This window comes from Narcine bancroftii, chromosome 3, assembly GCF_036971445.1.
Source record: "Narcine bancroftii isolate sNarBan1 chromosome 3, sNarBan1.hap1, whole genome shotgun sequence".
NCBI lineage: Eukaryota > Metazoa > Chordata > Chondrichthyes > Torpediniformes > Narcinidae > Narcine > Narcine bancroftii.
This window is the reverse complement of record NC_091471.1, coordinates 176,342,125-176,366,807: the sequence shown is the minus strand read 5'-3', so window position 1 is coordinate 176,366,807 and position 24,683 is coordinate 176,342,125. Positions and strand designations below refer to the sequence as shown.

The 24,683-nt window shown below is 41.9% G+C and overlaps 1 protein-coding gene and 1 long non-coding RNA gene across 8 annotated transcripts in view; one reads left to right on the top strand and one right to left on the bottom strand.

Annotated features, from left to right (window-relative positions):
• The window catches only part of LOC138757883 (uncharacterized), a 59,858-nt gene extending 54,006 nt beyond the window's left edge, over positions 1-5,852 (bottom strand). The window contains exon 1 of the long non-coding RNA XR_011353943.1: positions 5,728-5,852. This is a non-coding gene — a long non-coding RNA (uncharacterized lncRNA). The remainder of the gene's footprint in view (positions 1-5,727) is intronic.
• Positions 1-24,683, top strand: part of LOC138757881 (limbin-like) — a 169,849-nt gene that overhangs the window by 128,207 nt on the left and 16,959 nt on the right. For all 7 annotated transcript variants that reach the window (XM_069925935.1, XM_069925937.1, XM_069925934.1 and 4 more), the window contains 3 exons: positions 6,344-6,571; positions 11,283-11,491; positions 13,927-14,014. In XM_069925935.1, coding sequence (XP_069782036.1) covers positions 6,344-6,571; positions 11,283-11,491; positions 13,927-14,014 — 525 coding nt within the window. The remainder of the gene's footprint in view (positions 1-6,343; positions 6,572-11,282; positions 11,492-13,926; positions 14,015-24,683) is intronic.

The window sequence follows — 24,683 nt, the reverse complement described above, 5'->3', positions numbered from 1 at the left end:
AGCCCAGAAACTGGGCCCTTCTAACCTACATGTCTGTGCCACCCAACTACACCTATGTGACCAATTAACCAACTGACCCCATACTTCCAGGGCACCCAGTGGAAACCCATACAAATATGGGGAGAATGTACAAACTCCTTCCAGGCAATACTGCATTTGAACCTGAGTCGCTGGCACTATAATAGCATTGCACTAACTGTACATTTTATTTCTGGACATTTTAAGTATGTATATGGCAATAAAGTCTTCATTCATAATGCCAGCAAAGGTGGACTAACTTGCTCTGTCAGTCCTCACAACAGTAACTGAACAAGTGACTATTAAACTGTTCCTTTCTGTTTTCTTTTTGTTCACATGGCTTTGGCATCACTGATGTATGTCAGCTCTATTGTCCATCTCATCATAAAAGCAGCAGATAGGAGCTGGAGTGGGCTATTCATCCCTTTGAGCACGCACTACCATTTAATACAACCATGGCTGACTCTTTACCTCAGCACCACTGCCCCCCCTCAATTTCTGCCCCATCTGCCTTAATCTCTTCAACATTCAGTATTCATTATTATAGAGTGAGAGTTGAGTGGGGATTGCACAACCTGCTCAGGTGAATGATGCTGTTGTACAGCACACAACAGGATCTCCCCCTCCCCCGCCCAATTCATCCATGATGAGCAAGTTGGTGTTCTGGGCTCATCCCATTTGCCTATATTTGCTCCCTATTCTGCTAAACCTTTCATGATTGAAATAGATAGTAGTGTATACATGCTGTAAGCTATGGATTTCAACCTTGAAATGGTGCAAGATATGAGAAGATGCAAATGAATTGTAGAACCTGTCCTGATCAATGGATTTATCAGTGAAATGAGCACTTGTTATGCAGTTAGTAGCACTTGGCGTTTGAGTGTGAATTGAGGATGTGGTCACTGAATTTCTTGTGATTTTGCAGTGAGCATTGATTGCCTACATTTATCTTCAGGACCTGACTCCTGAATTGATCTTCTGCTGTTCCCATTTCCTTCAGGAACAGATGCCTCGCCTGCTGTGGACACTGTGGCTTTTCCACTATGGTCTCTGGAAACACTGGAGCTCACCATGTTAGATTAGATTCACTTTCCCAGCGTGTTGCTCTAGCCTCAGTATGCCACCCCTTTTGGAATTGTGGGGTGAGTTTAACTGCAGCTAGTCACTCTTGATGTTGGATCTCCACTGTTGTAACCAGCCCATCTCACAGTGTGGTGAGCATAGACTAAATGTCAAATTCACTGAAATGAACAGGCAGCATAAAACTGTCAATTTGCAATTGGTAAAAGAAAATCTTCCCTTTTCTGTGACAAAATGCAGTTAATGGTCATGCTAAACTTTGAGAACAGTGAACAGCTCCTAGATTGTAGGAGATTTCTTGCCCATAATTCAAAGGCTTGCAGACTTTTTAGTAAACAGTTTTTTTTAAATCTAAGCTTGCCATTACTTGTGCAATTTATCTATTTGGTAACTCTCTGTGGCATGTAACTCTCTGTAACTCTCTGTAACTCTCTGTGGCATGTCCAATGTTGTGTGAATGAGATGTGCCTTTAAAACTCATTGGGATTTTGTTCCAAATCATCCACATTGTTCTTGTTTCCCCTGGTGATTTGCTTTTAGTATTTTTGCTGAAAGCAGAATAGATTTTGCAATCTGTCTCTTGTGTCTGATAGATTTTGTTGTGTTCTGCTGAACAGGTGTGAAAAACCAACTCTCTCTGCATCTGTCAGAAAGGTCAAGACTGCCTTTTCAGAAATCTGCTGCTTTCCTCCATGATATTAAATCATTGAATCTACCAGTCCAAACCTGTCTCTTGGTCCTTGTCTTCATTTTCTCTCCTTTATTCCTTCACAACTCATCTTCCCTCCATTTCTTCATTTTCATTGCCAACCCAACATCCTCTCCTGGGCTCCATGTTGGCTGATATTGTTAAGAAATCTTCCCTCATTCCTGTTAAACACGTCATCATCGCTCCACTCCTCTTCTGAAAAAAGATCCATGTTTGATCTGTGGCCTTACCCACATCTGCTCTGCTGCAGACCCAAACTCTATTTGTTCAATATTTCTGAATGTGGTTCATCTCAGCTCTCTCCCCATCTTTTACACAATTAGTGCTGAGAAGTTGGATTTGATTTTTTGATCTGCTAAAATAGTGGTTCCATTTAGCACAAATACCAAATCAAGTCCTTCTCCAAACATTACAAAATTAATCAAATGCAAGTGAATTGAATTGTTTAATGTCACAAGTTTAAAAAAAACTTTGTTTTTTATGCTAGACAGTAAAGTTAACCCATATGCAAGTGCTGTAGATAATACCAGAAAGCAGTGTCAGTACCAAAGGGATGGGGGTGGGGGGGGGGGGGGGGGTGGGGCATTCGCCGGCATTGCCCTTCCAAACGAGGTATTATGATCATCCGCCCATGCTAGTTTCACTTCCATTAGAGGGAAGGGGAAGTGACTCCAGTGGCCCTGGTACTCTGTGACAGATTGTAGATATGTTTTAACACTTAAAAACAGATCTCATTTAAAATACTGGAGCTCTTGTCAAGCTGGACAGGCCAGCTCTGAATGTTTTTTCAAAAGGTGTGAAGAGTATGCAAGGGACTTCACTAATGGATTGTTGTTTTGAAAAGCAACAGATGAAAGAACTCAGAGGATTAGGTTCAGAGCCACAGGCTGTCTGGGAGTGCTGTTTGCAGTTCTAAGAGTGTTATGTGGTTTTTGCAACAGAGAGGGTTTTCTGAGAGAGAGAGATCAGTTCTGCAGTTTTACAATCAGCAGCAATAACTGGGACTGGAATAGGACAAGCAGGTAAGCTTGTGGAAAAAACCCATTTGGAAGACAGGTTGTGAGTGCTTAGTTCAGCCTGGTCAAAGCCCTTGTGGTTCATACAAGATGCTGCCTAATGTTTCACTTGAAATAAGAGAAACAAAAAGGAACTCTTTGTTGACCTGAAATCGAGGATATCATCTGGAAAACCCTGATGGGGCAAGTTTCTTCAGCAAGACTCTGATGTGACTGACTAAACAACAAATCTCTCTCTGAAAACCAACAAGAACCTTCCTGAACGGTAACCATTTACCTTTCAAGCACTTGAACTTCATAAATGTTAAATTCTGTGCACAGTATAAGAATTGCCTGCGCCAGTGAATTTGGAGGAATGAGAAGTGAGATTGGACTGTGAATCAAAGAGCTTTTCTGAATTTACACACACATTACATACACGTGCTCTTAGAATTAGAAGGGGATTAAGTTAGATTAGTTAAGTTAATAGTGATAAGTTAAAGTGTGATTCTGTTTTCATGTTTAAAGATAATTAAAAGCAACTTTTGTTTAAGTAACCATTAGTCTTGGTGAATATCTATTGCTGCTGGGTTTTGGGGTCCTCTGGTCTCGTAACAACTTCAATCCATATGCGGCAGCTGTCACTAGCGCATGCGCACAAGAAGAAACATGGCCACGCACGGCCTACAGACGCCAGGATGCCACATTTAACATAGTAAGTGTGTTGTTTCTCTCCTCCCACCCTGCTGAGTGAGTTTTCAAATGGCGCCCCCCTAGGACATTTTATGGTGCCGACCCTGCCAGAAAGGAACATGAAGACTTAGATCTGCATGGTTCCTGGGGGTAGTTGCACACTTTCAATAATGATTCATGTTATAACTGCCATGGAGGAGAAGCTTGAGGGGGAAGGTTCAAAGCAAGGGACTTAGAAGTCCTGGGTGATGAGATTTATGCTAAGAGGGAAACCCTGCACGAGCTAGTAGAAACTTACCCTGGGTAGCTCGAGTTGTCAGGTGTGAGAATCCTACAGTACCGAGTTGTGTTGAAGAAATTTCATGACATCAGGTAAGTCACAGTCACAGTGAGCTACCAACTACTCCCTTGAACATAAACATTTATCCAGATAAATTCAAACACCAACTGAATACAGTGAAGACAATGTCTGGGACATGTGTTTACTGCATCACTTGGTGAGCAAGACTAAACACTAATTTTTAGTGAGGTTGACTGAGAGATAAATTTTGGTCTGAGCAGTGGTCAGAGATGTCAGCTTCAACAGCAGAAACCACTTCAGTATTGCATTAAACTTTATCCTTGTCAATGTTCACAAGTTGCTATAACTTCCTGACAGTATGGAATAAATCTTATAACTTCCTGACAGTATGGAATGAATCTTATAACTTCCTGACAATATGGAATGAATCTTATAACTTCCTGACAATATGGAATGAATCTTATTAAAAGCCAAGACTGACACCCAGAATTAGAAATTAATATTCCAGAGAGTGATATTCAGAAACACTTAAAAGCCATCAAGAATCTAAGGATGCTTATCTGCCTCATCTGTTAAATCTTCAATAATCCAACATCCCTAACTATGTAATTTGATAATCATAAAAGATACAGAATTCCCTGACCTCAATTCCTGTTCAAAGCCCCATTTAAATCACTAACACAGCACTCCAATTTCAGGCTGATTGCTTCCCACAAAGGCTGCAACATTAAACTTGAACAATTTGATCTTTTTTGCTTTCCAACAGAATTTCTTCTTATTACTTTTGAAAAGATTTCAAGATATGGTGGAGACAAAAACTTTTCTCCATTAAATCTCCAGACGCAGAAACCCTGCTATTTTTCTCAGTCTGGAATGCTCGGCTTGAATTATTGTTGCAAACAAAACATCTGCGTCGATTAGTAACAGTATATAGGACAGAATTTAAACCCTTCTTTGCATCTCTCCCAGCCTGACTCCATTCACTACTGTGAAAGAATGAGTCCACTCTGTACATTGTTTCTGGGTGAGCTGTGTGCTACATCAATCAAAAATTACTCATGCCACTGATTTGTTCTGTTCCCCAGAGTCATGAATCTTTCTCCTATTAAAATATTGATCTACTTTGGCCTTAAAAACTGATAATCCCATCCTCATCTAAGTGTGGGGCAAAGCACTCTGCTCAACAGCAATCTGTGGAAGGCTTTTTTCCCCCTTGCACTCTTTCTCCACTGTCTCAATAATAACCTTCAACTGATTATTTTCACAATTGACCTCTCAAAGAAAGTAATCATTCCCTGTTCCCAAAATCACTGTAAAATCAGGAAAATACACATCTGGCTCATTAAAATAGCTTTCTGTGTGGCACTGTGAAATGTTTAGCAGCAAGTCTGCAGTCCCATTTATTGCTCTCTCAACTCTTACAGTATTTCTAACAGCTTCAGCAGAAGAATATTAAGTAGCTTGTGACACATTTTATAGCTCATCAAAAATCGTGATCAGTTATCTGATAATCTACCCCATCACCTTCCCTTTAGCTTTTTTTACTTCTATAAAAAATTCATTTTAATGAACCTTCCCCCCCCCCCCCACCCCTTGGCAGATTTATGTACTGACTTTGTATTGAGATTTGTTTTCTAGTTAGGTGAACTGCTGGCACAGAAATCAAGTATAATTGCTGCTCTCCACACTCAGTTCATTAAGCTTATTGATGTAGTTAATCACTGGTGAAGTTCACCTGTTAAACCTCTTTTATAGAAGAGACATTTGTCTACCAGTGATGGTCAGAATTGAAACCTTGTATTCTACATGTGGCTGGATCTAAGGTGCAGAATACAACTTCTTGTAGATCACAGCAGTGGAGCAGTCATGTTTGAGAGGGTGTCACCTCTCTGCAGCAGGAATGTTTTAATAAGGGTGTGTTAAGATCTCACCTGCAATTCCATCAGACATTCAGGTTTTAGGACCAGGTTTGGTTGTGACCTGAAAAGTTGACTATTTTTTGCCTTCCAAGGATGCTGCCTGACCCACTGAGTTCCTCCAGCATTTTGCGTGTTTCTCCAGTTCAGGAGGTTTGTCGCTCATGTTTAAGGAAATTGCCAAGTTTTTCAACCATTGTGACCTCTTCAGTGACCTCGCAAAGCATCAAAGCATCCTTGTCTTGAATGATGATGCTGGTGGCACACTAAATAACTTGTGTTTCTAAAATACACCGAACATTGTTCACACATCATACTGTCCATGTCTTTTGTTAATCATCAAATAACTTTTTCATGATTAATATCGCAATAAATGCCAGCCAAATGTAGGTGGTATGGTTAGTGTAGTGGTTAGCAAAAACTTATTACAGTGCCAGTGACCCAGGTTTGAAACCAGCACTCTCTGTAAGGAGTTTTTATGTTCTTTCCCACATCTGCATAGGTTTTCCCCCATTGCTCCAATGACAGCGTTAATTGGATATATTTGGGCACCATGGGCTCATGGCCCATAAAGGCCTGTTACTATGCTGTATCTCTAAATTAAAAAAAATTAAATTAAATGTCTTCCCAGGTTTGTGCTGAGCTGCTTCACCAGAGAGTGAATCAAATGAAGGATCTGGAAGAAAACTTCGGAAGCTGCATGGCTTCGATTCAGCTTCGCAGAGCTGAGCGACGAGTGAGAGCTCTGGAGATTCATACCGCTATCCTCAACCTGCAGGGTCTGCTCTTGGAAGAGATGGTCACAGCAGGGTTACAGTGTGAACCAACATGCACCCAGGTTCTTCAGGAGCACATTTGTGTGAGTGTGATTTACGGAAAATTGTATAGACAGACTGAAAACTTATTTTGTATTTATTTAATGCTTGTGCTTTACTGTTCTGAACCATTTTGATTCCCTGCCATGGAGATAAAAAGGTTTGTCACCTTTCTTAATTTTATTACTGTTTTGATCATTACTGTTTTATAACTTTGTGTTGTCAAACAGTGGCTGAAGGTGAAAATAATGTGAAACTTGCATACCTATGCCTACATTGGAAACCAGATTTTGACCTCAGTTCTCAAACAAACACCGACCTTGGCATAGGCACTACACATTTAATCACTGTCATTTGTATGCTTCCGTGAGAGTCATACGCCACACAAAAAGATCCCATCAAGTGCAAACTATCAAGTTACAATCCACGCCAATATAATGGCAGCAGTTGGTCTGTGTCCATTTATGTCTTGAGGTTCAAGTGCCCATCTAGATACTTATTCAATGTTGTGAGAGGACCTGCTTGCACTATTCACTCAAGCTGTGCATTCCAGTTTCCTACTGACCTCCAGATGAAGAAGTTTAGCCTCCGACCCTTTCTGATCCTTTTACCTCTTATCCTAAACTTACACCCTCTAGTTTCAGATAGTTCTGCTGTGGAAAAAAATCCTTCTGTCTACCCCATTGATGCCCCTCATCATTTTGTATTAGCTACAGTATTTCAGGTACTCTCTCAGCTCTTGTACTCCAGAAAACAAATCCAACTTGACCAGACTTGCCCTGTAACTGTTCCAGATAGTATCCTGGTGAATCTCCTCTGCCCCCTCTCCATTGTAATCACATCCTTCCTATCGTGTGGTGAACAGAAGTGAACAAAGCATCAGGTGAAATCCTCTGTCCTGGCAGACAATGGATGCAAGAATATTTAACAGCAGGGTGCTGATAACACTGGACAAGAAATTATTTCAAAAGGTTTGCTTCCTGAAAAAATAATTGGGGATTATGAAAGAGAACTTTGATGGACACAAAAATAATTTCAGATTTGTAGTATCATGCACAAAGGTGAAGAAATGTTAAATTAACTTGTACTGAATTTAGCATTTTTAATCATATAAAGATGTTGACACTTTGTGTAAGTTCAACTGACCTAAAATGTTTTGCTGCTGGTTTTTGTTTGTACTCAGCATCTGTCAGGTGTCCAACAATAGTCGCCACCACTGATGATTTTTACTTGCCCTGATAACACTTTGGTCGCGATATCCTGATGAAACCTTTCACCATGTTTGTCACTGACTGCACAAAAATCAGCAGGGAAGACGTCCAAGTGCGAGTGCAGAAAATGAAAACTCAATGACACGTTGCACTTCATGGTTTTATCTGCTTGAAGCATGTTCTCAATCAGCTGGATGTAGTTTAGCACTTTGTAGTTGCCAAGAAAATTCTCAACAACATCTTTAAATGACTTCTTGCTATTTTCTCTGGCCTCACTAGAAGACAATAAAAGATATTGTTAACTACACTCACTATGCTATTTCTTGAAGAACAGGTGCATCAACATTCATTTAATTTATAATCAATGTAATACACAACATCTGTATATGTGAGCTGCTATTATAGTCTGACTGCATCTATTCTAATGAAGCATGCCCAGGCCTAAGACAAGATTTGCCTAACACCTGCACTGAATGTAGACCCAGGCATGCTTGGACTGACCAAAATAGCTTGCTTTGTGGGCAATATACTAGTAGACTTAAAATATGACAGGAAATCACAAGATAGGTTATATCTAAATAAAGGTATGTGATAAGAAATTTTTAGTGATTTTCGTGATCAGCATCCCAAAATCTGCTTATTCCTTGAAGAAGGGCTCAGGCCTGAAACATCAGCAATATATCTTTGTCTCCTATAGTCGCTGAAAAGACTGGCTGAGTTCCTCCAGCATTTTGGTATGGTTTAACCATGTCATTATAGCTGCACGTGATCAGTGACCATCAGGCTCCTGAATGAACCCCACAACAGTACTATCATGCTGCCCTTGATTGGGACTAATGGATCTTTCTTTTCATTGTAACTTTTTACTATGTAAATTGTGCTATTAACAAGGCTGTATGAATGATAACCTCTCAGACTTCTCGCAAAAGAATCCTTCTCACGTACTGAGCATAATGAGCCAAATAAACAGGAAAAAACAATGACAGCACGTCAAAGGTACAGTGTTGTTTGGAATAAGTTGGAGTGAAAGATGCTAGAAAAGTTCCTATTTGTATTTTCTCTCACTGAGAACTACCATAGAGGACAGAACAACAATAATTTTGATCAGTATCCACCTGACTTTGGATGCAAATACAGAATTCCCTCTTCTGTAAAAGTTAGTGTAGGAACTTGAGCTCTCAGCAGTATATAATTTATGAAGAGCTTGAAACAAAAGAAAACTCTTAGATGCTTTTTCACCCCAATTGCCTATATTCACACCTTCAAATCTACCTGGGGATTAATAAAACATATATAATTATTTTCAATGAAGAATTTTTTTTAAATGTTTTACTTCATATGATCTTGTTTCTGCTTTCTTCACACACTATGAAATGACATTCTGAATTTAAATTCATTGAATTTTTCCATGTTGTGATGGTTCATCGCATTTCTCAAACAGTGGTATAGACTGCAGAGCTGAAGCAGAAAACACCTGGCTGAGGTTGAGATGAGCAGCAAAACTGTTTAATTCTCTTTCCAGCCAACTTCTATGTCACTTCTGGTCCAGCCGTCCCAAAACCGGAAGTGATGTCGTGATGCCCCCCCCCCCCCCCCGACACGTTACTCGGTACGTGGGCTTCATGCCCGAGGTGTAGGGGGTCCAGCGCACAGACCCCCAGAATGCGTGATTGGCCGCCACTACGGGAACAATTTGCATCTGAAACTCCGAGCCCCGCCACCCTCCCAGATGCTGTTACAATATGTACCAGTAATGTGTAATCTCCAATTTTAGGAGCTGAGAGGTTAATTTCATCAATGACACTTGCATTTAATTATTAGTTTTAATGTGGTGAAATATTCAGAGATATAGTCTTCTAATATAAACCTTGAAAATGGAAATCTCTCTTTCCAAAGTAACCTAACACCCAGTCCATCAACATTTAGTGCCAGTTGAATAGCAGAGTATAGTGGCAATGCATCTAATTCAGGATATATTAACTGTAAGGACTGGAAGAGCTGACATTTGGGCATAATTCTCAAATCCGTATCTCTAGAGAGCAGGATTCCACACCATGATTATAGTTTAATTCATTTCACACTTGGTAACTAAATTGAAATAAATTTGAAAATTTCCTCCATATTTTTTGCACTGAACTAGATTCTTTCAAATTTCTTCAACTTTCCATGCTGTCCTTCTCTCCAGTATTCCCCACCCTCATTCTCTCTCACACATTCTCCACTCTTTCATGCTCTATTCGTCAACCTCATTCCTTTTGCTGTCCTTCTATCTGCTTTCTCATTCTTCATCATTCTTTCTAGCTATCTCTATTTCATTCATACTCTTGCCTTCTCTTCGTCTCTTTTGTTTGCTGATTCATATTCTATCTGCAGCTTTGTAAATTTTTTTAAAATTTACAGATACAGCATAGTAACTGGCCCTTCCAGCCCACAAGCCCATGCCACCCAAATACCACCATGTGACTAATTAACCATCTAGCCCCATAGATCTTTTAAACATGGGAGAAAACAGAAGCATCCAGAGGAAACCCAAGTAATCACATGGAGAACACATAAACTCCATATGGACAGCGCCAGATTGGAAACCGGGTCTCTGGTGCTAAAAGAATGCTGTGTCAACCACTACATTAACTGTGCTGCTTCCCTCAGTTGTAAATGGTGCATGGTAACTGAAGTTTGAATGATATAAATTTCTTCCCTGGAATCTTTGGTTTGTAATGCTTTTTTTTTTGACAGTCTACTCTCTTTTTCTTCCTAATTCTGTCACTGATTTCCCTATGTTCAATTTCTCTTTCCCCCCCCCCCCTTTTTCCCCCCTATGAGCCCTTTAATTCCTTGTTGAGTTACTGTTCCAAGAATATAAGGCATCCTCCAGCAAAACACCCAAGTGAGCAACTTCTTTGTGCATGATGGGACAGTGAGAATCTCCAAGCTTTCAGGCCTGCCAAATTTATAATTGCTTCACTCAATTACATCAATCTGAGGAGATTTATTTAATTGCCATCATGGGCTCCTTCACCTTCTCCCCATCTCAAGAATGTCATCATCTGCTGACATCAAACAACTCAATAAAGATTGGGAATCAAAATAGGGGTTTGTTAGTCTTCATGACTTAATCATCCACTCACCTTAGTAGTTGATGGATTTATGTCTGTGTTTTTCAATACCTGATTATACAGAGAGTCAGGTAGGATTTCCTTTGAGGGAAGTGTTGAAGGGGAGAGGAAAATTGAATATAAGGATAACAGTGACAGAATTATAGCTGTTGAGTAAATAGCTTGGCATTTTGGAATCGAGCTCAGACTTTTAACACCCCTTCATGAGAATCCTTATGTCAAGATATTGATTTGGAGTAAATGACTAATTTTCTCATTTATTTCAGACTTTGAAGATCTGGATGTCTGATCTTTGACTTGAGTAAACAGGTCTATATATCATCCACAAGATTGCAAGGAATATGATTCTGAATGTTTTAAGAGAGCATTAAAATGCCAATAGAAATGAGTTGCGTTGGATTAAATGCATCTTGTTTTTCTCTTCATAGGATCTAGAGCGACTTGTGTGCATGCACTCAGATAGACTACAACATGAGCTTACTGTTGAGAGTGGGCCATCAGAATGGAACAGCTTGATAGAGATGCAGAGCAGACCTCTCACTGAAGACGATACAGCACAGAACAAAAGTCAGATGTTAACCTGTCTAAACCAGGCTATGTCTAAGTGTAAAGATACGGTTGAAGCAGAATCTCAAAGGTAATTCTTCTTATAAAGCAGATAAGATTTTTTTAAATGAAAATTTGAAACTATCTTGCAATTATAGACATTAAAGCCACTGTTATCAGGTCCTGTGCTGAACACACAGTGTGTACACATTTATTATCAGATAACGTATTAAAACAGTAAGAGATTCATCAAAAAATAAAATTACATATACATGTAGAAGGAATATCCATTGCCCTAAGCTGCACCTGCTCTTAATGTGCAAGTTGCACAGTTTTTGGAATATGAAGAGACAGGACCTGAGGAAGTCAGGACCATATATTTTGAGCATTGCAAGAAGGAACATCCCTTGGTGTGACCCTGAAGTTTTCTTGCTTATCTCTTTAATTTTTAATCCCTGGGCTCTTACACTTGTCCAGTGAAGCGCAATGCAACAACTATGAGTGGATCAGCCTCCTGTGCCAGTGAAGAGAAACAGCCCTGTTAGATCACTACCCTATTTATTTTGATCTTCAGCTTACACAGCAAAGAACATGCTCCACAGCATGCACTACAGAGTGTTGGATAGATCTGCTTCTACCTTTGACAGCTATGGGGGGGGATAAAGCATTTCAAGGCATGGAAGCAGAAGTCACCCTCATCCTCCCTAAGTCTTGACTTATGCCGTAACCTATGAAGAAAGTCATTGAGAATAAACTAAACCATCAAGAGAGGCGTGGTATTGTGTCACATAGAAAGGAAGAGGTAAATGGGCATAGAATAAAACAGTACAGCAGAGGATCAACCTTTTGACCCCCATAAGACCAAAGAGACACAACACACTGCACTGTTGTTGCATTACTGTGCCTTTCTTTGAATTGTGCTACCTTTTGTCCTATATGTAGCTTGACTGCTGGATAGGATAGAAATCAAATTTTTTTGTTAACATTGGCTTCTGTACTAACTTTCCTCAACCTTGCTGAAGAATTTCAGCTGAAACAATTATTTTTCTCCAACTGATGCTGCTCAAACCCCTGCGTTCCTCCAGCAGGTTGTGTTTAGCTTCAGTTTCCAGCATCTGCAGTTTGCTGTGTATCTCAAAGACTTTTTTCCCCTATATCTCAGTGCATGTGGACAATAAACAATTCAATTCAGATACATTTTGAAGAAAATGCATCATAGCCACTGTATATAAACAAATAAAATCTATGGTTTATTCATTTTGCCGACTTTCTAAGCATTCTCAGATTTAATTAAGAAGAACACCACAAGCTACACACGCTTAAGCAATTTTTGTTGTCTTTATTAATTAATTTTAAGTAAGATTTCACATTATGGGATTTATAACAGTCTACATGCAGCAGCCTCCTTTGAAGAAGACCGCAGAGCCCACCTCACTGACAAAAGGCAAAGGAGGAAAAACCCAACACCCAACCCCAACCAACCAATTTTCCCTTGCAACCGCTGCAATCGTGTCTGCCTGTCCCGCATCGGACTGGTCAGCCACAAACGAGCCTGCAGCTGACGTGGACTTTTTTACCCCCTCCATAAATCTTCGTCCGCGAAGCCAAGCCAAAGAAAAAGAAAGACATGGTCATTTACGGAAATGTTATAATCATTGCTACATTGATATCAGAAACATGTAAATCAGGTAAGATCAATGATATCAACAACGTGTCAATCAGGTAAGATCAATGGTATCAACAACGTGTCAATCAGGTAAGATCAATGATATCAACAACGTGTCAATCAGGTAAGATCAATGGTATCAACAACGTGTCAATCAGGTAAGATCAATGATATCAACAACGTGTCAATCAGGTAAGATCAATGGTATCAACAACGTGTCAATCAGGTAAGATCAATGGTATCAACAACGTGTCAATCAGGTAAGATCAATGGTATCAACAACGTGTCAATCAGGTAAGATCAATGGTATCAACAACGTGTCAATCAGGTAAGATCAATGGTATCAACAACGTGTCAATCAGGTAAGATCAATGGTATCAACAACGTGTCAATCAGGTAAGATCAATGGTATCAACAACGTGTCAATCAGGTAAGATCAATGGTATCAACAACGTGTCAATCAGGTAAGATCAATGGTATCAACAACGTGTCAATCAGGTAAGATCAATGGTATCAACAAAGTGTCAATCAGGTAAGATCAATGGTATCAACAAAGTGTCAATCAGGTAAGATCTGGTATCAACAACGTGTCAATCAGGTAAGATCTGGTATCAACAACATGTCAATCAGGTAAGATCTGGTATCAACAATGTGTCAATCAGGTAAGATCAACATACAGAAAAATAATTTAGTGCCTTAGTGTTTGGTCACCTAAGCTTGTGTTTTATCTGTGTTTTAAAGGTGCTCTTTGCCATTCCACTTGTTTGTTGTCATTAATTTTTGATCTTCCTTCTGTGGATGTTGCTTAGTGTCAAAGTGTACAATCAATGTCAAATAATAATGTCTGTGTGATTTTCCAGATTAAGAGTTGAAGAGAGAAGCAGTCAGTTATTAGAAGATGTCAAAGAGCAACTGGGGATGAAGACATTGCTGAGACTCCAAGATCAGGTAATTTTCTGCATCAAGGCTTCAGATCAAGTGCCGGCAATGCACTTTCAACACTTATTGCCCACTGGTTGTTTTTCTGTTTAAATATGTATGGAAACTTGAAAAAAGATTGATGCCATTACTTCAGGATAACTGATGAAAAGTTCTTAAGGGAGACGTTTGACCTGAATGAAGGTCATTCCATTGCAAGCAATGGGAATAAGAGATGCACAACTAACAAGTGATGTATTATTTCCCATATTACACCATCTTTTAAAATCTAAATTATCTGACATTTTGTGACTTGTACATTTCAAGTTTATGAATAATATGTTGAATATTCCAGAATTTGTACTAATTTATTTGCAGCATTTTTAAATGTGACTTTTAGGGTTGTGCCTTTGTGTCAGTTCATTTTAACTGGGATTGATTGGCAAACCTATGAAGATTGTAAAAGAATGAAGGCATGATCCAGGATATTATACAAAATCTCTGCATTGAAGAGTTGGTTAATGCTACCACAGAGTTTTTATTTTACAAATGTAACCAATCAGAGGGAACCATAAACATTTTATAACTTTATAACTTTGATTGCAGCATGGTTGTTTTTCCAAGGTAAGGCTTGTGGTGGTGAAGTGAAAAAAATAGGTATATATTGAGGTAGAGGAGAGCAATGAGGAGCTCTGATATTCTGCCTGAACAGCATCTTCGTGAGAAAAGTATGGTTGGACAGTGTTTCATGGTCAGAAAAGCAACACATAACCAATTTTTTAAAAAATCAGAATAATTGGGATCAGTGAAAGTACATTAACCTATAACTCTTAAAGCGTAAACACGTAGAGCTGGAGAAGGGGAATTGCCTCAGGAAAAATTAGCTGGCTGAGCAAAGGCGAAAATGATTGGCTGAGCAAAGGCGAAAAGATTGGGTCTTTATTCTTTGGAGCGTAGAAGGTTGAGAGGGGATTTGATAGAAGTATTTAAGATTATGAAAGGGATAGACAGAATGGATGTGGATAGACTATTTCCGTTAAGAGGAGGAAAGATTAAAACAAGAGGACATGAGTTAAGAATTAAGGGGCAGAGGTTTAGAGGTAACATGAGGGGGAACTTCTTTACTCAGAGAGTGGTAGCTGTGTGGAATGATCTTCCGGGAGAAATAGTGGCGGCGGAGTCAATTGTATTATTTAAGAAAAGGTTGGACAGGTATATGGATGAGAAGAAGATGGAGGGTTATGGGCATTGTGCAGGGAGGTGGGACTAGAAAGGGGTGTTTGGTTCGGTGCAGACTAGAAGGGCCTAATGGCCTGTTTCCGTGCTGTAATTGTTATGTTATATGTTATGTTAATTATGAATCATTGGATTTCTCCACCTGAGAATGCTATTGATTCTCAGCTGTGGGTATCTATAAGAATGGGATTGATTAGAGACTTGAAGCCAAAGGAATTGAGGGCATGCTGTTCCGGCACGAATGTGGATGGACTCAATGGCCTTTTGCTGTCTCTGTTCCTTGCACCATCTTGGACTGAAAACAAGTCCCATAGATACAGAAAAAAATGGATATAATATTGTGGAAATTTAAAGGTTTAATCCTTTTCATATTTTAATAAATATTATTCTATTTATCACTGTCGGGAACATATAAAATCATTAACACTGTCCCACAGCATTAATGAAAAGCTAAGCCTCAATAAGCTCTGTACACTACCCTGCAAGTCAGACATTCAGCTGGGTCTAAATCATGGAAGTCCATACCCATACAATCAATGACTGCAACTTTTGCACACCATTTGAAATCAGAGGAAGGATGAAAGGAGGCCAAAATTCAAGTCAAGATTATTATCATCAGATTGCCTAAGTACAACCAGACGAAACAGGTTTCTCCTGTCCTCACTGCAAAATACACAACACATAACCAGACATAATACACATACAGATAACAATACTTATAAAGGACAAGTATTCATATATACAAACAAATAAATAAACATCGTTTCATGAATAATAGAGTCTCAGATGGTTAGTGTGAGCAGTTCCTTTGGACGATCAGCATTCTCACTGCCTGTGGGAAGAAACTGTTTCTCTGCCTGTGATGCTGGCTCCTTGTCTTGTATCTCTTTCCTGGCCAGAGCAGTTGAAAGATGCATTGTGGAAGGGGACCTCAACCATTTTGCACGCCCTCTTCAGACAGTGATCCCGGTAGATAACGTCAATGGGGGGAGGGATGCTGAAGAGTGACCTCCAATCCATTTCTCTGCAGCAATCGTACCACACTCTGATGGAACTGGCCAGTACACTCTGGATAGAGTTCCTGTAGAAGGTTGACATGATGGTGACTGATAGCCTTACTTTCTTCGGTCTTCTCAGAAATTGCAGTCATTGTTGCACCTTCCTGTCAAGTGAGAAGTTGTGTGTCCACAATAGGACACTAGTTAACTGACTCCACAGAACTTGGGGCTCTCTACTCTCTCCACTACGGAGTTATTGATGTGTAGTGGTGGGTGGTTGTTCCTGGTCCTCCTAAACTCCATGATCATCTCTTTCGTCTTGTTGACGTTGAGACTCAGGTTGTTATTCTTGCGCCATTCACGAGATTTTCCACAACTGTAGTGTGATTCATCATTGTTGCTGATGAGGCCAACTACTGTTGTGTCATCTGCAAATTTGATGACACTGTTGGAGATGGATTTAGCGATACAATTGTGGGTCAGTCACGTGAACAGAAGCAGGCTGAACACAGAGCCCTAAGATTCGCCAGTGCTCAGCATGAAGTTTCAATGTTCTACCAACCCAGACAGACTGTGGTCTTTCTGTTAGGAAGTCCAGAATCCAGTTACAGATCTCCATCAACCTCTTGGGAGTGATCGTATTAAACATTGCCACCCTTCAAAGATGTATGGGGGTTTTATTTGGGGGATCGGGGCTTATGGATCAGGACAGACTGTTACCATACTGCACATCTAAATTTAAGTTTAAAATCTACTAGATAATTCTTTCTCTCTGGCTTCGAAAGTCATGTCTGCACTTGGATGATTGTGGGTACTAACATGTACCTGTGTCATGGCACCTTGCTACCTCAGACATTTGACCAAGGCACTTTTTTCAGCTGTGTTGGGGAATTTGCACAGCCTTTGGGGGAGTTAGTGTCAAAGGTTGTAGAGCAAAGAGAAAGTCACAATGGAACTTATTCTTAACTAAGAAAGTCTGATCAAAGACAGCGAAGATCATGCATGTTAGGGGAGCCTGTGGCACCCATATTCCCTGCATATTCAGCTGCCTGCTCGTCATCGTTTCATCGAGCCTGGTTCCAAAGCCAGTTGCACTTGCAACCTGGTGGGAAGCCTTTGGTCTCCAAGACCCAGCTAGTGCCAACCCTCCAACCCCCCCATCCAGCTGCCTACTGACTCTTGAGAACTGTCCATTCTTCAGCTGTGCTCTTTCAGCCAAATTCAGTCACCTGCGCTCCATACCACCCCGACCATACTGACTCCAGCAGCAGTGGTCCTTCAACTCCTTAGGCTCTGGCTATCCTGATCCACAGCTCCTCCTCCTCACCTGAAACAATGTTTGTACTTCAACCGATTTTCCCCCGCTAGTATAAGCCATTGTTAATGTTTGCGCTGGAAGTTGCTATGAGTGTGAACTGATGTCACAGTGAGGGAAAATCAGACTCCTGTGACCTGAATGAGCTGGACAAAAATAATGTATGTTCTTAATCAGTCATTTTGTGCAACTGATAATGTAGGACTGAGAAGTTAATTCAATATAAACTCAGGTATGAAAAGTGTCGGACTCTGGCTTTACCTTACTCTTAATTTAGTCTATGTGTGGTCTGAGTCCAGCGTGTTCTTTGAATGAAGTGATAGGAGAAGGTATTCGGTTCAACAGTCAGTTTATTACACAGCACAAGAATAAAACTTAACAGAGCTCTGGGTCAGTCGTTAGTTCATAGGTCACCTGCACAGTGAGCTATTCCCCAAGACTGACCCCTATTGTCCAGTTGGCTCAGTTTATATAGATCAACCTTATCATACAGAACAAAAGTTGTCTTCCTTTGCTAGATCTTTTTGCATAAGGGTTATCACAAGTCATCTCCTGTTTTGCAGATATCTGGGGTGTAGCACTCCCATCTTAATCCTCCAGGCCAGACTATCCTGTTGATTGGATCAGAAATTAATTCATCCCCAGATATTTCTAATCACCATTCTGTCCCTGTCTGGCCAATTTCTGCTGTTCTCTTTAACACCTCCTCATGCCTTAGTCTTCCTCCTAGACTGGTTATCCATTCCCTTTGTTTCTTGCAGGCCATTCTTTGTTCTGGTCTGGCCTGTGTCTCCTGTGCTACTCACCACCTCCTTCAGTTTGAGCATTCCTCCTAAATTGTTTTATGCATTTCCTCTCCCTGTATTTGGGAGCAGACCATTTTGCTCAGCCAACTTTGCTCCATGCTGTGATTGCCACTTAATCACATTCCTCTTTTCCCCTGAACCATGCAGTAAATATAAACTTATTAATTAATCATTTCTTTCATAATGTTTTAACCCCTAGATTCCAACAGTCCCCCTTTTGGTCTCAGGAAACTGAGACCAACCACCTGTTATCTTATGAGACCAAGAGCTCAGGAGTTTTTGCAAGGAACGGCATCTCCGACCCCTTGTTAAACTTAACCTCACAAACTTGGCCATTATGAACACACTTCAGTTCAGTGGGGGCCCCAACACAGTGTTCAGAAACGTCAGTCCAATCCGCAAAGTACTGTTTCGGTTCGTTATGGGCCTCCCAGGCTGACCACAAACCCTTTGTACAGTTGTTTCCTTCTCCAGATGCTTCAAGGGCTAGGAACAACATCACCCATAGTCCCCACATAGTGTCCATCACAGCCCCCTAAATTCTGTTGACTTCAATATAGAAATATCACTTCGAATACTGAAATACAGTCACCGTAGTCCAATAGTCTCTTTAAAAAGGGACGTGTTAAGTGTTCTTAGTCCGTGGTTTCTTCACAGAGTCCCAGTCATCTCCATTCATATCTGTTCCAGTGTCCGTGTTGGTGGGTCCGTTGCTGCACACTGACTCCAATGATACCACGTCTCGCCTTTTCCCTGTAGTCAAACTGCGTGGGACGTCCTCTCCACCACTCTGTAGGGTCCTGTCCACCTGGGCTCTGACCACTTTCTTTTGATGACCTTTAGCAGAACCCACTCCGCGACTGAAGGTATCGGTGTTTCCTCTTTTCTGTTGGGACTTGTGACCTGTTGTGAAAAATCTGACACCAGAGCCGTTAGTTTATCATAATAAAGCTTGCATCCCATTGAACTTACCTCATTCTTCGTAGTCTGAATTCCGGCTCCCGGTCCCGGACACTGGTGCCCCGTTAGTAGTTCATATGGAGTAAATCCTGTCACAGAACTTACCGAAGTCCTTATTGACATTAATGCCAGGGGCAACGCATCCACCCAATTTAGTTTGGTCCGTGCCTGTACTTTCCCGATCTTACCTTTTATTGTTTGGTTCATCCTCTCCACTTTCCCTTGGGATTGTGGATGGTACACCATTCCAAAGGCATGTTTCAATCCCAACATTGCTTCTACCTCCTGTAGATCATTATTCTTAAAATGACTTCCATTATCGGACCTAATTTTTCTAGGAAATGCGTGTCTCGGAATATACTGGTTGATCAGGAATTTACATACCGTCCTTGCATCTTCTCTTTTGGCAGGGATTGCCTCCGGCCACCCTGTGAACACATCTACTGCTACTAAGAGGTATCGATAGCCACTTACCCTCTCAATCATGTCCGTATAATCAAGTACGATTTCCTGCCCTGGTAACTTAGGTAACGGGAACTGTCCTTCATGTGGCTTTACAGTCGCCTTGACATTGAAAGTTATACATACCTCACACTCTCTAATATGGTTCTCCACCATCGCCGGCATGAAGGGGTGCCACCAATGTATCAAGTACCTTATCATCTGCTTCTTTCCACAGTGTGTTAGCCCATGCGCCTCCTCGAGGAGGGGTTTCATGAGTCCAGATGGTAAAACTGGCCTCCCGTCTATCGATCTCCATATTCCTTGATCCTCGGTTGCCCCCCTTTCCTCCCATACCATCCTTTCCTGAGGTGATGCCTTTGCTTGTTCCTGTATTATTACTTCTACCCTACACGGTGGTAATAAGTCATGTGCTGTTCTGCCTGCCTGTATCATAATAAACTGAGGGCCGTATCCTGCTGCCCTTTTAGCGGCCATGTCCGTTTCCTGATTTCCCCGAGCCACCATCGTATCTGTTCTATCATGTCCTTTACATTTAAGAACTGCTAATGCCCTTGGTTTCAGGAGGGCCTCAGCCAGTTTCCTAACGTCCTTCTCGTGTTTAATTGGGGTCCTTGCTGCTATTAAAAACTCACTTCTAATCCATTGACTAAGCTCAACCTGTATTGTCCCTACCACATATGCCGAGTCTGTATATATATTGACCTCCTTCCCTTCTGCCCATTCGAATGCTGCTATCATTGCGAGTTGTGCTGACTCCTTTCCTCTCACCGTCCCTGCAATGATTTCTTCAAATCGTCCTGTAGTTTTTCGTACCACCGCATAGGCAGCTTTCAATCCATCTGTGGGGTGTCTGTAACAACACCCATCTGTAAACAAGGTTTCATCTGGTTCTCTTAAGGGTGTAGCCTGTAAGTCAGGTCTTATTTTAATATCCTTTACTACCCTCTTCTCACAACAGTGTGGTTCTCCCTCTCCCATATTGTCTGCCATGTTAATGCCTTCATGGGTAAACGTAACATTTGGAGCATTCAGGATCTTTTCTAGTCTCGTCTGCCTTAGCGAAGTCATTGTAAATGCTGTCGAGCTCACAAATGCTACAATACTATGTGTTGTTAGTACCGTCAGGCCATGTCCCATTACTATGTGTGCCACCTTTTGTAGAATCTTTGCTACTCCCGCTGCATGTCTCGTACATGGTGGGTGTCTGTCTTCCGTCGGGTCTAGTGTGATACTCACATACATGAGCACACATCTTCCACCCCCTTTTTTCTGAAAAAGAACACCATCAATTGTGTGTGCTTTTTCAGAAACATCCAAAAAGAAAGGTAGTTTATAATTTGGAATCGCCAAATCTATAGCTGTTGTAAGAGCTTGCTTCAATCAATTCAGACTGCGCAGTCCAATCAAGAGTAGCTCCCAGATTCCTCATCCCCTGCTCATTCACCAAAGTTCGCAGTGGATGTGTCAACTCACCATACGATGGGATAAACTGCCTACTATAACCTGACAAACCCAAAAACGAAAGGATCTCCTTTACTGTCTTTGGTTTTGGATGATGTAGTATCGCTGTTCGATGTGCAGGGGAAATCCCTGTGCCTTTCGCTGAGACCATTCTCCCTAAAAAGGTGACCACCTGCCTGCAGCATTGCAGCTTTGAGCGAGAGACTTTAAAGCCTGCCTTGAACAGCTGCACTAGCAGGAGACAGGTGGCCTCCAAACAGGAAGTATGATCAGGTGCTGCTAATAGGATGACATCTACATACTGGATCAGAACTACCCCACCTGGCAGTGTTAGCCCCCCCAGCTGTTCTTTCAACACCTGATTGAAAATCCCTGGAGATAAGATAAAGCCCTGCGGAAGCCTAGTATACCGCAACTTTCTACCTCTATACGTGAACGAAAACACATCTCTTAATGGTTCTGCCAGCGGCAAGCAAAAGAAAGCATTCGCTAAATCTATGCAAGAGAACCACTTGTGGTTAGGGGTTAAAGCAGTCATGGCAGTATATGGGTTTGGTACTGGAACTGTGGGTGTTCTCACAAATCCATTGATGCGCCTTAAGTCATGGGCCATCCGATATTTGTCCGTGTCTTGTTTAGGAACGGGTAATATGGGTGTATTCCAACTAGAACACGAATGTTCCAACACCCCTGAATACATAAGGCCATCAATGGTATCTGCCAAACCTTCCTCCGCTTCAGGTTTGTGGGGATACTGCATCTGCCAAATAGGGGTGTAATCTGACAGTTCGAAGGTTATGGAATTAACCTGCTGACAAAAACCCACATCTGCTGATCCCACTGACCACAGGTTCTCAGGGAGAGAATCTAGTATAGGGGCCGTGTCGGGGTGATCCATCTTCTCTCTACCATGAAAGCGTTCAATCTGTCTATGCTCAAGGAGGACTTGATCATATGTCGGAGACAAAATTCTGTATGCCTGACCAGATGAGGAGAACTGCACTGTCGGTATTTGGGTGTCAGATCAGTCACTAAGGGACATCAAGTTCTGACACGTCGGTCCCAAATCTTTTGCCTGGTGAGTAGTGCCAATTGCAAGGGTGACATGAGGAATGGCCTCACCTGCCATCTCATACCATTCCAGCTGTTCACCATAGCGGCCACTCCCTCCTTTCCTACCACTATGTAGTCCGAATTAATTTCCCATAGCATGCCCTCTACCTCTTCATAAAAGGCATGCTGATACATTTCATCCCCATCCCTATCGTAAAAGAGGGTCATATGGGGGGGGTCCGAGGGAGGGGTATACGGGTGTAACGTCTGGATCCACGGCTTCCATTGATTATAAAGCTTTAGCAGCCCTCCCTTCTGTGGGTCCTCTGGTTGCAACAGCCCCCAGTAAATATCAGCCCATTGTCCCTCAGACGCGGATCCTCCAGCTGCCGCCAACAACATCTGAGAACCGGAATGAAGTGTAGTTACTGAACAGTTCATTGAATATCCATTTGGAAAGGTGACCTCTATTCCGCTGGGTCCACAAAGGATCGATGCTCCGCACTTGACCAACAGGTCTCTGCCCAAAAGATTGGTAGGGCACCTGGCTGACAAAATGTATTGATGTGTAAAAGTCTGTCCCGCCACAGAAGTGACTAGTGGTGTAGAAAACGGCAGATTTTCTGGTGTACCTGAGAACCCTATCAGCTGGACGCAAGAGGATGATGTTTTATCTTGAAACTCAGCGCCAGTGAGTGTTGAAAATCTGGCTCCCGTATCCACTAAAAAGGATACTTCCATGTCCATTACTTTAATCTGCAGGAAAGGGTCTGCCAACCTAGCCTGCTCGTGGGTGCTCGGGCTCCGTCACTGTGGGCAATATTGCTCCTCCTCTGTCAGCAAAGGGAATTGTCTCTTCAGAGCTAGAGCCGCATAGGGTGCCTGATGTACCGGGGGTGGCACTGACGATCTCTGGGGCTGGACCCAATGCTTATTTTGTGGTGGTCCATATCCCCTTCTCCCAGTGTCCCTAGGATCCCAAGCTAGGGGGCAGTCTCTCTTCCAGTGTCCTGGCTGACCGCATACAAAACATACGGCTGGTTGCATTCGTGGAGTACCCCGACTTCTCCCTCTTACTCGGAATTCCCCCATTGGACCTCCCGTTCTGCCCACATAGGTGGGACCCGGTGCCCAATATGGGGCCGGGTGCCAACTCATATTATTCCCTTGTGGTGGCTGCTGAATCATCTGGTTCGCACCCTTTGAGGAATCTTTTTGCCTCATTTGCCTTTTTCCTAGCCTCTTCCAATTGAAGCTTAAGGAGTTGCACTTGTGCCGACTCCGTAGTTTGTTTGTCCTCCTTTTGCTTAGCCCTGTAACGTTTCATGTGATGGGTCAAATGCTTTTCCCATTGCTAACTCGAGCAGCCAGGAATATCAGGGTTATTCTCTAATGCCTCCCTAACTACAGCTGGCAGTCCGCTCGTTACTGCAGCCCTAAAGAGTGTAGTCTGCAAGGGATCTGTGGCTGGGTGTACTCCTGCTTTATCCGTCCAACTCTCCTTACACTGACTCCAAAAGGTCAAGATCTCCTCATCCTCTGACTCCTTTTGTCTATTGTGAGGAGTGGGGGTGGTGTGATCCTCTGACATTCCTACCGAGAAGGCATTCTCAAGTGTCTGTTCTTGCTCTCTCTCATTTGTTTTTTCCAGTCGCATACTAGTTTCCCTCACTTTACATACATAATTCTGTATTTCCTTTGTTAACTCCTTCATTTCCTCCACCCTTTCCTGCATAACTCTCTTAAGTCTCTCCTTCGCCTCCTGGAGTTCGTGACCTGCCAATTCAGTGACATTCACTATTCCCTCACTTATCTGCATCGCTGGCATTTGGGGAATAGGATAAGGTGGTGGCAATGTCTCCGGTAACTTTGGATATAGCGGGGCTGATGGCTTAACCTCCCCCGTATTCTCCTTTGTGATATGGGATCCCTTTTTAATATCATGTTGAAGGTTCGCTTCCACAGCCATGCAAGCCAATGTCATATTATGTAAATCTGCCCTTCTCTGTTCCTTCACTTCTTTCTGTTGTTTAAGCCTTCTTCTATTCCATATAGATCCTTGTCCCTTTGCCTCATGTTCCTGTACCTCCTTGGCTGCATCCCCCTCTGCTTCTCCTAAGTACAGTACCAGCTGGATTTTTTCAAACCCTCGTGGTACCTTCCCCTGACTCTGCAGCTCTTTCCATATCTGTTCGTACCGTGCCATAGCCTGTACCTCCTCTCCCTTCGGTAATCCTCCCAGTAATTGATTCCTTGTTTTTTCCCACTGTCGGTTTACAGATGGGGGAACTCCTCTGTCTTCCCCGAGCTCTTGCCCTACATCCCTATTTACTCCTTCCATCTCTGTTCCGATTTTTAACCCTTTAGACTTCGTACTTCACTGGGTCTCTCCCCTGGTAGGATTT